Source organism: Armigeres subalbatus, chromosome 3 (assembly GCF_024139115.2).
Source record: "Armigeres subalbatus isolate Guangzhou_Male chromosome 3, GZ_Asu_2, whole genome shotgun sequence".
NCBI lineage: Eukaryota > Metazoa > Arthropoda > Insecta > Diptera > Culicidae > Armigeres > Armigeres subalbatus.
In genome coordinates this window covers 415,300,991-415,318,002 of record NC_085141.1, presented here as the reverse complement: position 1 = coordinate 415,318,002, position 17,012 = coordinate 415,300,991, and the positions used below count along the sequence as shown (strand labels likewise).

Sequence of the window (17,012 nt, the reverse complement as noted above, 5' to 3'; positions counted from 1 at the left end):
TAACGCTTACGTAATAAGTGTACAACCCCTAGACAATTTTCAGCTGATGTAGCATCATTGTATTGGGGCAAATGAGAAGTAGAAGGAGAAGAGAAAACATATTGTGCGTTGCTTTTTATCAAAATTGATTGGCAAGACCGAAACGACCACTGTCAGTAAAACCAAAATAACTGTGCGGGCGGAGGGTGGCGGAACCTAATTTCTGCAGGATTGGATTCCTGGCAAAAAAATGAAGCTACAGTGTGAATTTCATTGATGGGTACCGATGGGTACCTTTTTGAATTTCACAATGAATACAACAAGAAGATAATACAATAATTATTTTATACATAATAAAGACCGAGTACTTTCTGCGCGATCAAAAATAATTTACGAACGTATATGCGTGGCTTTATTAGTTTTTGGACTACACTTTGTAATGGTACCAAATATAATAGGTTTGGATGATGTATACGTTGTGGCCAACATAATGAAGCAGTAAGAAAAATGTTACAAGATTTAACAGAATTAAAAATCGACAACATGCTCAACTTGAATTGACTGTAAAGGTATGATCCACCCGAATAAAATGACTCAAAACTATGTTTACTTCATCGTCAAGTATTCTACTAACAACCCATGACTCAAGTTTTCAATTTGGATCATTTTGAAAAAATGGTTTTTGACCGTCTTTTTGAAGATTGGTCCTTCTGTGCGGCAGTCCGTGTGGTGAGGGATGTAGTGCGGGACTTCCAACAAGCTGACGCAACGACGACGGGCGGGAAGAGTCACTGTGGTCGAGAGACTCATAAAAGCGCATGGAAACACGAATTCTTTCACATATTTTCTTTTATGACTTATTATTTTTGTGAATGTGCCCGATGGTTCTGCGAGTGGTCCTTTCCTGTTGCGCTCAATGCTGCTGATCATTGCGGACACATGTACACAGCCCAGCCAGACCAGCCAACTGAACCGAGGCCGCTGGAATTAGCTCATAATTCACCGACCGCTTTTCAGACCTTGCCTTGCTGTTGCTTGCTGAATGTGAATGGTCCTGTCCTGTCGCCGGCACCGCCGCCAACGAGTTCTGGATGTCTATTTCCTAATTCAAACCCGTTTCCCAGTAGGTATGCTCTTCGTTCCGATCTTGTTATTCAGAATGGCTCATTCCGTGATTTGTGCGCCTTTTGTCTCCGCTCGTTTCATTTTTCAAATTTGGCTGCCCCCCCCTGGCCGCATCTTGCGTTCGATTTTTGCGATTTGTGTTTTCTCGGGCAACGGAACGCGCAAAAATTCTCACACGAATCATGTGCGGCACAGAAAATGGATTGGAATTGGAGTGTGTAAAAGAGCAGAATAATAAAACAGTTTGCAGCTCCTTCCAACAGAGCCCTATATCTCCTCGGGGGTTCGCCTGAGCCGTACGCTTCGTTCGTGCGTTTCCTTTTCCGTGTACCAGCAGTCTGCGTCCTTTTTATGGTGGCGAATTTTGTGCCCTCGCCTGATTGCTGGTTCCTGTTCGTTCTCCCGTTGTTGTTGTTTTACGATCGTTTTCCGAAACCATGGCTAATAATTATTGCCTAAAATGCCTGTTAGAGGACGTGGTCATGCGGAACTTATAGAAATACACTGTGAAAATATTTGAATTGGTTAGACAACTGTGAAACCCTTCGTATTTATTGATCGGTATTTTGTTTTTTTTGATATTTCGTTTATGTGCAATTTACCAGTCATACTTTTGGAAATTGCAAAATTTAAAAAAATGTTCCGCCAGCTCTAATATTTTGCGCAAATGGTAACTAAAATTAGTGACCAATTTATTTCCAAAAGCCGTCTTGGAGATATTAAAATCGGATTGCTTTTGCAGCCATATAAGGTACGATGTGTCGGGATGTGAAATTGCGTGTGATTGCAAAACGAGGCATGGAAGTTCTCTTGTTGGAGCAGTTGGTCGCATTCTACGCATTCATTTTTTTCCTTCTGTAGCTCGGCCAAAGCTATATGGCCGTGTGTTCTGCAAAATAAATAACTATTGCGGCAAATTTGCTGATTTTCAGCTTATTATAAAGTAATGTTATAACAGAAATCTTAGAAAAAAATATGTTTAATGGGAGATCGACTATCGCAATCTCGGAAAAAGTTTCTATACCTGTACATAATGCAACGTACACACCAGTCAAGCAGTTTGACGAACATTGACTCCGCCCCCACGAAAACACTTCGGTTGCTGCTTAGTTTGCACGTATGTGAAGTTGTTCGAACAACCATTTGACAGTTGGCGGCTCGGTTGGAAAAATTAAAACGGTTTGATTTTGGTTTGAGTTGTCGGGGTGGAGTCAAAGTTCGCCGAACATGTTTGAGCATTTGTAGTGAAGTTGCACAAACCCCCATATATTTTTTGATGGTTGGTGCTCTGGTTGTCGCTTCGGTCGTTCGTGTGTGATATTGTTAGTCGAATAAATTGATTGTTCGTTCCGCTGTTGGTAAAACTTGATGGATGTTTGAATAAACGAGAGGTGGAGTCATTGTTGGTCAAACTGCTTGACTGTGTGTACGTTCCATAAGATATGCGGTACTTCGTAAAATTTCGTTTCATGTAATTCTAAACAAAATTTTATGCACTTCCGCGGAATTTGATCTGCATAGCTAAATCTAATTTCGTTTCGTCCAATTCCTAAAATATCGGCAGCAAGCCAAGCTTTTAATGAAATAAAACAGAATTCTACGGAGTTTCGTAAGAATTTTGACCAATATCAAACTTAATTTTATTAAGCAAAATTTCGGCGGGCCGCTGAGTAAAATCATAAAGGATAATATGTTCATGGTTCAATAAAATGATCGGGGAAGGCAAAATTTTATCAAAAATCAAATGACCATTACTTCGTGAAATATTATCCGAATTCTTTGGTTTTGACAGTATTCGATAATTCATCTAGTTCTTGAAAACTGGTGTCTGTTTGAACTACCGGAACTACCGGATACAATTCCAGATTAGTTGAAAGCATGTCAAAAAATTGGCACGGCAAATGCGTACCATTGGTACTTCGCGTACCTGAAGGAATAAAATAGACCCCATCTCACGGTCCTTAGCCTCTTACCCAGCAACTCCTGTCCCTACCTCCTCGTGGTGCTGGCCGGGATACGAGCAACCTTAGGGAAGATTGGGTAACCAACCCCGGTGGGAGGTGCAAATCTCACTGAGCGTCTGTTCTCCATGTTAGAGGTGGCTCTAAGTGAACTAAGTGAAACTGTGCACCATGGTCCACCGGGAATAAGGAGGAATGGTGAAATTTAGGGGGTTTGGTGTCAGGCCCTGCAAGCCAGCCTTAAAAAAACCATACGCAACGAACAATCAAAAAGAGAGTAAAGACCGGAACCATCGGCGAAGAACACTGCGACGAAAAGGGGCTAGCGATTGGAAACTCGGGTCGTGGAACTGCAAATCTCTCAACTTCATCGGGAGCACACGCATACTCGCTGATGTACTCAAGGACCGTGGATTCGGCATCGTAGCGCTGCAGGAGGTTTGTTGGAAGGGATCAATGGTGCGAACGTTTAGAGGTAATCATACCATCTACCAGAGCTGCGGCAACACACACGAGCTGGCAACAGATTTCATAGTGATGGGCGATATGTAAAGGCGCGTGATCGATTGGTGGCCGATCAATGAGATAATGTGCAGGTTGAGGATAAAAGGCCGGTTTTTCAACTTCAGCATAATCAACGTCCATAGCCCACACTCCGGAAGCACTGATGATGATAAGGACGCATTCTACGCGCAGCTGGAACGTGTGTACAACAGCTGCCCAAGCCACGTCGTCAAAACCATCATAGGAGCCGTCTAAGACGAGTTTAGTACTCTCCATTTTACTCCACTACGTTTTGTTATCTTTGCAGATACGTGTTTCGACCACAACTGTATGGTCGAAATACGTATCTGTATATTGTGGCGCTAACATCGACTCTGACCTCTATCTGGTGATGGTTAAACTGCGCCCAAAACTATTCGTCATCAACAATGTTCGCCTGCCGTTCTCAAGAAATACGCAAGTTTTATCAGAAGCTCAACGCATCCCACAAAGGCTTCGTGCCGCGAGCCGAAATGTGCAGGGATAAGGATGGGAACATCTTGACGGACGAACGTGTGGTGATCGAAAAATGGAAGCAGCACAACGAGCAACACTTGAATGGCGCTGAGAGTTCAGGTAGTGGAGTAAAGACAAGAAGGAGATGACTACGTCAGTTCAGCGGACGATGGAAGCCAATCAGCCCTTTGAAGGGAGTTACAGAATTAAGGATGCCATCCAACAGCTAAAGACCAATAAAGCAGCTGGTAAGGATTGTACCGGAGCTGAGCTCATCAAAATGAGCGATCACTATTATTAATGCCGCTTATAAACTGATATTGCAGATCACATTATTGCTATTATTATATTAAATGAGTTCGTGGGAAGTTATCAAGCCGGCGTTGTTGACGGCAGCTCGACAACGGACCAGATCTTTACTGTACGGCAAATTCTTCAAAAAAAATCCGTGAATACCAGGTCCCAAAGCACCATCTGTTAATCGATTTCAAGGTGGCATACGACAGTATAGACCGCGTAGAGCTATGAAAGAAAAGCTTCCCTGGGAATCTTACTAGACTGATCAAAGCGGTGGATGGTGTGCAAAATACTGTACAAATTTCGAGCGAACACTCCAGTTTATTCGAATCACAGTGGGGACTATGACAAAGTGATGGACTTTCATGCATGTTGTTCAACACTGCGCTAGAAGGTGTGTAGCAGCCGAAGTACGATTTTCAACAGATCCAGTCAATTTATTTGTTTCTCGGATGACATGAACATTGTCGGCCGAACATTTGCTAAGGTGGCAGAAATGAACACCCGTCTGAATCGTGAGGCACCAAAAGCTGGACTAGTAGTGAATGCATCGAAGGTAAACTGCCGCTAACCGCAAGTCAGACTTATCTGTATATGAACGCCATATCCAGATAAGTCTGACTTGCGGTTAGCGGCAGTAAAGTACATGCTAATGGACTGAACCTAACACGACAGCTCCCGCTTTGGATGCAGTGTTACGCTAGACGGGGATACTTTCGAGGTGGTCTATAAATTCGTCGGACAGCAACCCTGCCAAGATGGTGTTCGCTTCCGACTCGGCAGGTACAAGAAGGCGTGGAGCGCAGCGAGCGAGGTGTGACGACCAGGTACAGAAGGACTTGGCAAGCGTGGGGTGCAATCAAGGATGGAGAGATGTGTCCTCGAACTGTGTATTATGGCGTCAAATTGTTGATTCTGTGTTATCCATTTATATGTAAGCTAAATAAATAATAAATAATAATCTCCTCCACAGTTCTTTTGATGTATGATCTCTACGCACATAGTACACGATGGGAAAATCCGGCCAACGATGCCCGCGGAATCCAGATCGAGCGATTCATCGATGAATATGCTCTAACCCTCCTAAATGATGGCAGTAACACCTTCATCCACCACTCAATAGCCGCGTCATCAGTGTTAGATCTTTCCCTTTACTCCCCGAATCTTACATCCCAACTATCTTGGACCGTTCACGATGATTGCTGTGGCAGCTATCACCTCCCTCTTGTAATCTCTTTGAATCGAATCCCCCCCGCCATCCCAGCACTATCTACCCAGGCTTTGCTGGAAATACGAGTTGACTAATGGGAACGGCTATCAAAACATAGTCTTCGATCAGTTCGCAGTGAACCATCCCACCTTACAAACAGCATAAAGCATCACATCCCCAGAACAAGTGGTTCACTAGTGGGAAAAAATCGGTTTCATGGTAGAACCCTGCTGTATACGCGCAAGAAAGTCCGGTGTGGGTATCGACGAGGATTATTGTTCTGTGTGTGCCGCTGACCAAAATTCGTCACGACCCTAAATTGAGAATTACTTCCCCCAAAAATAAAGAAGATATTTACTGCTGAGATGAAGAATGGAGAAACTGCACTTGCGAAAACAGTGGCGTAGCCAAAAAATTTGTGGGGGGGTGGTGTTTCTGAACTTTTTTTTTCGCAAAAACAAATTTGTTCTAAGAATTTTGTCTTTGGGGGGTTATGACCAAAACCACCCCGAGGCGACGCCACTGTGCGGAAATAACGAGTGCTATGTGCTACCCGTGTTATTAGCGGAATAGTTGAAAACAGTGCGCGTAGCCTAAAAACTAGATCTTTAACGTATAGTTCTGAGCTTCAAGCCAAGAAAAGCTTTGTGTTGGACTATACAAAGCTATACACCGGGGTAGGATCATACATTCAGATTTGCCAAGAGTTCATAAGAACCCCATAATCTTGTCTGAAAAGAATTTGTTCACTGATCTGATTATCAAAGCATTCCGCCCAAAGCAATTACACATCGGACAAAACAGATTGCTTGCAAAGGCGTGATATATATAGCAGTTTTAATCAATTAATGTGGAATGAACAATAAATCGTGTGTTGGGCTAATGTGTGAAGTGTTGTTGCGCAAAAAGATAGTGCAGTATGTGGGAGATTTCACTAGTGTAAGCGCAACCCAAATTAAATCACCTGTGTTTTGTGCTTTAATCGTGCATTATAGCTACATATCACTTAAAGGACATATGAACCGGTGCCAGCAAAAGTGGTACATAAACCTTTTTTGTCGATTTTGTTTTTTTTTACACCTACGGCTTCTGTTAGCAAAGATCTAGTGTCAGGGAATGACAAAAAAGTGATTTTCGACAACTAAATCTGGAGATATACACTTTTTAATTTCTGGTATATATCACAATGGCAATTTCGTTGCCAGGAAAAGTGGTACATGTACAGTTCTACCCACTAAAATCAGCTTATTGATAAGAAAATTTGACAACATGGATGTTTTAGCCACAGATTTTAACCTCATTTTGAATTTCAAGATGGTTTACTGCCGTTTAAAATAATTTTATAAATGTACATGTACCACTTTTACTGGCAACGATTTTGGGTTTCTGTTGCATTTTTTTTCCATTAATAGTGATACTTGTGCATTTCATTACAACAAACTTTAAATTTGTCTAGAAACTTCACAAATTTCTCATTACTATGTACCTTTAGACACATCAGTCATAATACGTTGGTGCAGTTGAGTAGCAGAAAATTGTAAATTTGAATATTATTTTCGAAGTTTTTGGAAAAATGCGTCTTCTGTAAAATTTACTCAATGTAACATGTATCGCTTTCGCTGGCACTGGTTCATGACAATTGTTCTGTCGCCCCTTGGAAAAAAATCCACGAAAAGTTTTTTATTCCTTGAGATTCTAATATGAGGCACGAAATGTAAATCAATGAAAATAATGAAAACTTAACCCACGGAAATAATTATAACGCCATAGGGTAAAACGTCCTATCGTTGTGGTATGTCCTAATGTTGCGGTAGTGTTAAAGTAGTTCATTCTGGATATAATAGCATTAAAAACAAATGTGGGTACGCTAAGACTCCTCGAATTAACGACTAGAACAGCTTTTGTTTGATAAAATTCCGTTAAAAATTATGAAAAATCAACATTTTTCGTTAAAAATTTGAATCCTTTGAGCCTATTATTGCGCTAGTGCTAAGGTCCTATTGTTGTGGTATCGCTCTCCATAAGATTTACATGCAATACCGCAACAATAGGTCTGACCTTCAAAAAATATCGCAACGATAGGCAACTGCGTCCTATTATTGCGGTAGTTTGTTTTTATTGCGATAAAAACAAAAAAACATAAGTTGAGCACAATTGACGTTACATTAATGAAACTATAGTTAACGAGCATCCTACTCAACTACTACAATGTGGAAAACTACCAACAGGTAATTTTTGAAGAATTTTTGTATTCTATTTTGGTTTGACACGGTGCTTAACCCCTCCATAATTTTTACGTTTTACCCTAGTTGTTTTTCATACGAAATGATCATTAGGGTGGGTAGATTCAGCAACTTTTCTTTATGAATTTATTCAAACATTTCTTTACAAAGTTTTCGCTAGAGATTTTTTTCAGGAATTCCTAATTAATTCCATAGATTCCTTTAATAGTTCGTCCAAAAACCCTACATTACGCTTTTCTTATAATGCGTGATTACAAAGCAAGACATGCTAGAGGTGAGATGGCTGCAAACCTCTATAATAAAGAAAAAAAAGAAGCAAGACATTGCTGCAAGTAACAGGATTTAATTCATGGCACGGTGTAAGAAGTTTTTGGACTTCTCTATCCATCTGAACATCATCTAGTTAGTTTTATGACAAAGGAATGCAAAACTGGTGAATAGGCTTAGAATTTCTCTTCAAAAAAATCTGAGAAATGGTTCATTCATTCCTCAGAACTCCTGGATGAAGGAATCCCCTCAAATCCTAAATGAGGAATTTCTGGAAAGTGAATTTCTAAAAAAATGGAAGAAGCAACTTCCCACAATTGTTGAGAAAGAATATTATCGAAATTCAAAAAGAAGAATCTTCCAATAAGTTCTGTAGAAGAAATTCCTGGAGGGATTCCCCGGAGTTTCTCGATTGATGATCTGTTCAAAATGTCTAGCCTTGAGGCAAACGATTCTCCAGGATTCTCGAAGAAGGAATTCCTACAAATTTCTGAAGGAGGAATTCCTGTACACTTCTAAGGAAGGGATTCCCCAAAATGCGTGCCGGAGAAATTGCTCTTAACTCATGAGAAGTAATTCCTGATTTTTTTTAAAGATCATTAAAAAACAGGGATACCTGAAAGGGTGGAGGCTCCATAATTCCCGAAGGGGTAAGTCCTCAGAACCCCTTGGAAAAAAAAAGTTCTGCAGTATTCCGGACTTAGAAAACCCCAAAACTCTTTGACTACTGCTTTTTTCATGGTAGAATCGACTACCGTGCTGTTCTACTAGATTCTAGATTTACAAACTAGATTTAGATTTACAAACGTGCTAAAACAAATGCGCACACGTTCAACTGCATGGAAATAGTTTAAAACACAATCATACATTTTTAACAATATACATGTTGGATTTCTTATCCAACGCGATTTGGGAATTCTTTCGGATCGCACACTTTAAACACTTGGATTGTTTTTACTGTTTATTGCTTAACGTTCGGAATAAACACTTGCAACAGGACCGTTCCTTTGCCTTCTCCAATCCAAAAACTATCCTCCTCATCTCGTTTGCTAGCTTTTATAGTTGGGTGGGGTTTCATTGGAAAAGGCAAACCGGCTGGTGTGTGAATGGTTCACAAAATAGTACACCGATTAATACTTAATTCTAACAATCGGCCATCCTGACCGTCATTCGCCTCGAATGGCGTCTTCCCTAACATCACCATGGTCTATTTCTTCGTCACTATCATCTACATCATCTAAAGAGATAAATCTTTTCATAAATTCAGCACACGTGGATGTACGATTTGGCCCTTCGTGGTTTCCAACCTTTTCAACATCATATCTATCATTTCTTTTTTTCTTAGTTACACGATAGGGTCCCAAAAACTTTTTAGCAATTTTCAAGTGTGTTCCAAATTGTGTACGATTAATTACCACTAAATCTCCAACATCATATTCGGTTGCGTTTTTTCTGTTCTGATCAAATTGTTTTTTCATTGTTTCTTGTGCTTTTGAATGTTTGTTCTCTAACTTCTCTTAATTCATCCTTGATTCCTCAAATAATGTTATCCACTCTCGTTCTATAGCCTCCAGCTTCACATCTTCACGTGATCTCATTTTCGTTCCAAATAGCAATTCGAAAAGGTGTTTTATTAATGCTTCGTTGTATTGTGTTATTCAAAAATCTTTGTAAATCTCCTACGTGTTTATACCATGAATCTGGGCTGTTTATGGCAAGCTTCGCCAGAGCAGAACTATTACACCGTGAATTCTTTCTACTTGGCCGTTGCCTCTTGGTACTCCCGTTGTAATGAGCAAATGTTCAATACCCTCCTCTTTACAATATAACTCAAAATTGTCGAAGTAAAAGCTGCCCCTCTATCCGATATTATCCTTTTGGACGACCGAATACAGACTTCTGTACACCCGGTTTTTTAAAAGCTTCTTCGGCTGTCGTTGATTTTACCGGATAAATCCACACAAACTTACTAAAAGCATCCATGACAGTAAATATATAGCGATATTGCTTATTCGATTCCGTCATGGGGCCTAGGTGATCTATATGGTAGGTTGTAAATGGAATTTCGTCCTTCGGAATTGGATTTAGAAAACCTTCTTTTTTTTCCTGCTTCACGACGAGCTAGAATGCAATTTACGCAACTTTTCACAAATCTATCTAATTTAACTGATAAATTATCTATCCAGTATTCTCTCAAAATAAGTTCGCTCATCTTTTTTGTTGCAAAATGTCCCTGTTCATGAATTTGTCGAATAACAGAATTGTGCATTGATCTTGGAATAACTAAAAGTTTTGTACAAAACACCATGATCCAAAAAGTAATCATTGTAACATCCTACAGCTAAAGCTTGAATTATCGCGGCGAGCTTTTCATCTTTTCGTTGACATGCTTTTATTTGTTCAATAAAATTATTCTGTAAAAGTAATACTACTGGGTTTCGGCTTAATGCGTCAACGTGTTTCATGCGATCTCCAGGGCGGTGCTCTAAACAATATTCGTATTCTTCTAACAGAAGCGCCCACCCTGCTATTCTAGGCGAAATATCCCTTTTCTCCATTGTCATTTTAAAAGCAGCACAATCTGTAACTATAGTGAAAGGAATTCCTAACAAATAAACGCGAAACTTTTTCAGTGCAGAAACAATAGCAAGAACTTCTAATTCATAACTAGGATAATTGGTTTCAGCCGACGACGTTTTCCTGCTATAATAATAAATTGGGTGAAAATAAGTTTCATTCTTAGCTTTCTGAAGTAAGATTGCGCCATACCCTATCTTACATGCATCGGTGTGCAGCTCCGTTTGCGTATTTGGTTTATACAAATTCAATGTTGGTCTAACGCATAATGCTTCCTTTAACTTGTTCATAGCACTTCGCTCATTTGAACCGAACACAAATACCGAACCTTTCCGTAATAAATCAGTAAGAGGCTTAGCAATTATTGAATAGCCCTCTATAAATTTTCTAAAGTAGCCTGTTAACCCCAAAAACTGCTGTATCTCCTTAACCCTTGTGTGGCCGGCTGGGTACCCGGGTACCTTTTTGGAATTCAATTCGCGATATCTAAATGAATTTTCATAGGAGGAGGTTGAAACTCTGTCATATCCACAATAATGACGGCCAAAATCGATTGTACGGGTTAACTGAAATTTTGATTAAGGAGGGGTGGAGGGAGGGGTTCCGACATTTTTTTACCCTTTAAATGGCCGGCAGGGTACCCGGGTACCCACGAAACTAAAATGCTTATATCTTGGGCAATTTTTAACCGTTTTCAACCATTTTAGACTCATTCGATTCAGAATTTTGTCCTTTATCATGCTGTTTTAGGATTGGACCGGGCCGGACCCTCGGATCACCGGGAAATCCGGATTTCTAGGGACATGTCCTGCATAGATTATACTGATCGTAGATTTCGATATGTAAATAGCAATATGGGTATCAAACTTCTTGATATTTCATCAACAGGTTGATTTTTATTGATTTGGGTTCATCAGACGTGCAGATCTTCAACTGGCCATTCCAGAACAGGTTCCTCGAGGGGTCATAGGTGGCCATGGACATTTCCCAATGGAACCTCAACAATATGGGTATCAAACTTCTTGAAATTGCCTCAGCAGTGTGTTTCTGATTGTTTGAAAGCCACCAGACTGCTGACTTTATAGTTTCCATTGCAGGACAGGACCCCGTAGGGTGTAAAGTGGCCATAAATACTTTTCAATAAAATAAATATAAATAAAAAAAAAGCTGCAGTTATTTTTTGTAATCCGTGTGTTGAGAGCCAAATCATTGCAAGGACTATCCTCTGACACCAGAAGGCAACTAGGTGGACCACTGAAAGCTCCGAAACATCCGTAGAATTTGCCGATTCTGAAAGTTTATCCTAGAAAACTGAGACTTTTTAGAATTTTAGTGTTGTAGCAACGAGCGAACAAAATCAATACAAGGACTACTCATTCATCCCGGATGGCCACTAAGTGGTTTTAGAAAGTTCTGGAACATCAGGAGAAATGACCAGGTGTAGAAGAGGTTTAGGGCCACTTAGCCGAATGCCGTTTGGGCGAATGCCATTTGGGCGAAATCGATCAATACAGTTACGCCCCTACCCTATGCTTCTAAGCGCGAGCAAAGACTCTGCTTCTATACTGCTATTACAAACGATTTTCGAAAGTTTCTAGAACGAACTGCAATAATTGACCACTGCTTTGGATGCCTCTGCACTTCTGGAGCACCATTTGGGGACCACCAGGTAGCCCTTGCATTAATTTTGCTCTCACAACAAATGACGAATTTCAAGAATTAATCCCTGCTCCGGATGATTCGGAGCTTCCCAAGGATAACTTAGTGTCCACCTGGAGTCAATTAATGGCCCTGGAAATTACTTTACAACGGATTGTTTATAAGAAAAGTCGCAAATTTCTAGAACAAACTTTCGTAGTATCAGATAGAGGCCACCTAGGATCGAAGAGTACTGCATGTATTGGTTTTGATATGATAATGTTAAAACAAACGGTTTATGAAAAGTCACATCTGTTTCGAAGAATTTCTGGAATCGATCATATCTCCGAGTGTTCGGAATGTTATGGTGGGTCTCCTGTTGGTCACCCGGCGTCAATGAGTGGTCCTTGCATTTATTTTGCACTTACATTGCTAGATAAATTGATTTAAAACAATGAGCTATGACAATGTTAATGAACATTCTTGACTCCTCAGGGAACCTATTCCGGACTTGGAGATCCGGGGTGAACTTGTTTGATGAACCCAAATAGATCAGAAATAAACGCTTCAGACCATTTCAAGAAGTTTGACACCCATATTGTTGGGGTTCCAATGAGAAATAATTTTGGCCAACCCCGGCACCCGGGGAACCTGTTCCAGAATGGCCACTCCTGAGTCAACTTGTCTGGTGAACCTTGGATCATCAAGGACATACGCAAGAGTTAATTTCATGAAGTTTGATACCCATATTGTTGATGTTCCATTGAACAATGTTCATGGCCACCTATGACCCCTCGAGGAACCTGTTCTGGAATGGCCAATCGAAAATCTGCACTTCTGATGGACCCAAATCGATAAGAATCAATCTACTGATGAAAATTCTAGAAGTTTGATACCCGTATAGCTGATTAGCTATCGAAATCCACGATCAGTATCATTTATGCAGGACATGTTCCTGGAAATCCGGATTTTCCAGGAATCGAATTGACCGGATCGGTTCACCCTGGTAACATCTTTATATAAGAGAAAATTCTGAATCGAATAAGCCCAAAATTGTTGAAATCGGTTGTAAATTTCCAGAGATATAAGCATTTTAGTTTCGTGGGTACCCGGGTACCCTGCCGGCCTGTTAAGGGTGTTTTTTTTGCCGGTCACACAACGGTTAAAGCTGCCAGGCTCAGGAAATTTGGAGACAGCTATTGTTTTATCTGCAGTTGGTCTTATAACACCGTTATCAATTTCATACCCTAAATGTTCTATTTTCCTTTTCAGCAATTGGCATTTTTTCCATTTAATTTTCAAGCCATGTTTCTCTGCTATATCTAAAACCAATTTTAGTCTCTCTAATGCTTGATCCTCATTTAATGCAAGAATTAGCAAATCATCGATGTAAATAATCACAATCTTCTTTTCAATCAAATCTCGGAATATATTGTTTATGAAACGCTGGAAAACAGTTGGAGAGATACAAAGCCCGAAAGGAGTTTTTAAGAACTCGTATTGTCCTGATGGAGTTACGAATGCAGTGAATTTGACACTGGCTTCATCTACTGGCACATGAAAGAACCCGTTTTCGAGATCCAACGTTGAAAAAACTTTCGCTGAATGGAGATCATTAATGATATCTTCTATTAATGGTATTGGAAAGTGGTCTCGAACAATTATTTTATTAAGTTTCCGATAATCGACACATAATCGTCTACTTCCATCTTTCTTGTGTGCTAAAACAATGGGACTGCTGTATTCAGATGTGCTAGGTCTTATAATTCCATCTTCTAATCATTTGGTAACCTGTTCATCTACAATCTGTTTTCTAATGGGGCTAATCTACGTGGTAATTGTTGGATAGGTGAATCATTTTTCAGCACAATTTTCAACTTCACTCTTATATCTGTATTGCTTTGTGGTGTATAATTTGCAATCAACTCCTTAACCTTTTCACGCGTTTCAACATTTTGAATGTGACTCAATGGGTTATCTTGAATTTCATCTACTGTAATTCTCATTGCAAAATTGTCGTCCTTAGGATTAAATTTAGCTCCTTCTACGGTAACGCTAACATCACCGTAGATTAATAAATTCCTTCCTAATATCACACTCTGAGGCATATCTTGTTGAGCAAGAACATCAAAAACTAAACGAAGAGGTGTGTAATCAATTTGTACATCAACAGAAACTGAACCTAAAGTCCAAATAGTGCCATTTAGCGTTGTTAATCTTTTCCTCTCATGCTCATTGATAACCAGCCCGAGTCTATCAGTCCAATCGAGTCGCAACAATGACACATCTGCGCCAGAGTCAAAAAAAGCTTCTACAGGAAAATCACCCAACAAGATGGTCATATAAGTGCCCTTTGACGACATGGAAGATTTGCACACATTTACATTATTCTCGCTGAATCTTTTGGGACATTCCCTCGCCAAATGACCAACCTTACCACAGCTATAACAGGTAACAGCTTTAGCCACATTATTAAATCGATTTGGCGGGTTCAATTTATAACCCACAGCGGTTCTCGGACTAAAGTGCCTTTTCTCCGCATTTGCGAGTGCATATCGATTCTCTCTACTAAATTTACTATCTTTGATACCTTGATAGATACGTAATTTGTGTCTAAATTCATCGATCGAATTCGCTCCATAAAGCAACATCTTATCCGGGCCGTTATCATTTATTCCATTAATGGTGTGAGTAATGATCGACTCTAAATCAACATTTGCTTTCGCTCCAATCTCCCTCATGATCAAAAAATATTCGAGAACATTTTCTCCCAAGTTCTTTTTTCTAGCTCTTAATTTCTCGTGAACAAGAGCACTATTCTCACTGTGCTCGAATTCAGCAATTAAAAAATATCTGAGTGCCTGCCAACTCGTAATGTGGCGAGCACTATTGAGCGACATTCTCGCCAAACCCACTAGCTTACGTTTAGCTACGACGAACATACGCATATTGGACAGACCGATTGTCTCTGCCATCTCCTCAAAATCATCAATCCATTTTCGTATGGGGCAATGGTCAGTGCCAGAAAACTCAGTAAAAGCAGATTCTACTTCACTTACCGTCAATCGGTGTTCAGATCCATCGTAACAATTATTACCCAAGCTACCATAATGCGCGCCGAGGTGGAATGCATTTGCATTACTTTCCGCACGTACTTCGGACCTGTCCGATCTAATTCCATTTCTGGCTGTAGAAACATGTCCGCGCACATAGTTCGCAGCACTACATTGATCGCGATGATTTTCACTATCAGCCAAACTCATTCTTGTACGGGTTTCGTTTCGGTTGTAACCGACTTCAATATTGTTGCCACTATGTACACTCGCACTATCATCCATTCCTCCAACGCTTTCATCTTCTTGGCGCAAAATTTGATTTGCATCCACATTCCCGCCATTTGGCGTACTACAACTGCGAGGAGGTGCATTAATCAAGCGCGCTTCACCTGCAGGGGCACTGAAATTTCCAGACCTTAAACTATCAAGTTCACTTCGCATAGCAGTCACTTGTTCAGTTAAATTCGCGACACTCATGTTCGAAAAATGTAACTGATCAATCATTTGGGCAAAAGTATTATTATTCGGATCATGCGATAGAAGTCCATAATTCATTACCGGTGGATGAGAATATTGTGTTGGGATTACGGGGTGGAGATGCTGCTGAGGTATTGGTACCGAAGGGGCACCGTACCCGTAAGGCGGTAAATTTGCCATCGTCTTTGAGCTAGGCAAATAAGTTCGCAAATTTGCGATCACAATAGTTCACCCTCTTGAATAGCTCTTCACAAAATTTGTTTTTGATCTTGTTCGTTGCCCTTTGACCGGTCAACACCTTGTATTGGCGTCACGCGTTAGTCGATTGCAAAATGTGTTACACACCGATTGCAGCCCACTGTTCGTTTGTCGTTTTACTTTTCACAGAAACGCACCGTCGCGCGTCTTGTATTTTGTAAGCAATACAAATGGAAATTTTTAATTTTAATTCAATAATTCACTTAGCACTATGTTTCGAGTTCAACGTCTTATTCTAATTAACACTATAGGGTTTATTTACAACTATCACTATATTTTTCGTATGTACACTTCTTGATTATTTTTCTTTTAATCTTCACGTGTCCCTCGACACAACTGCGATTCCGAATCTTCCCGGACGAGCCCCCAAAATTGTTGGATTTCTTATCCAACGCGATTTGGGAATTCTTTCGGATCGCACACTTTAAACACTTGGATTGTTTTTACCGTTTATTGCTTAACGTTCGGAATAAACACTTGCAACAGGACCGTTCCTTTGCCTTCTCCAATCCAAAAACTATCCTCCTCATCTCGTTTGCTAGCTTTTATAGTTGGGTGGGGTTTCATTGGAGAAGGCAAACCGGCTGGTGTGTGAATGGTTCACAAAATAGTGCACCGATTAATACTTAATTCTAACATACATTTTACACATTTTAACATTTTTAACAATAAAAAAGGCATTTTTAACAATAAAAAATAATAATTGGAATTGCACTAACACTCATAAAGTGGCAGTTGGTAGGTATATGCAGAATAGGAGTGATTTGCTGGACTTTCTAAAAGCAAATCAATACTGAAAAATAAGATTTAGATTAGTTTTCTCTGCAAATGCAGAATACCCCTCAAAAGAATTAAAGATAACAGAAAATCTAAAGGAGCCTTAATTTCCTAAAATTCTTGGAGGAACAAATTTCCCATGATTCGT

At 40.1% G+C, this 17,012-nt stretch overlaps 1 protein-coding gene across 1 annotated transcript; it reads right to left on the bottom strand.

The window, feature by feature from the left end:
• Window positions 1–14,095: 14,095 nt before the first annotated feature.
• On the bottom strand, window positions 14,096–16,570 carry LOC134223089 (uncharacterized). Its single transcript, XM_062702223.1, has 2 exons — window positions 16,535–16,570; window positions 14,096–15,752 (listed from the first exon to the last, which is right to left on the bottom strand). Exon 2 carries the CDS (start codon window positions 15,632–15,634, stop codon window positions 14,096–14,098), a length of 1,539 nt encoding a protein of 512 aa, XP_062558207.1. The 5' UTR covers window positions 15,635–15,752; window positions 16,535–16,570.
• Between the last annotated feature and the right edge of the window lie 442 nt (window positions 16,571–17,012).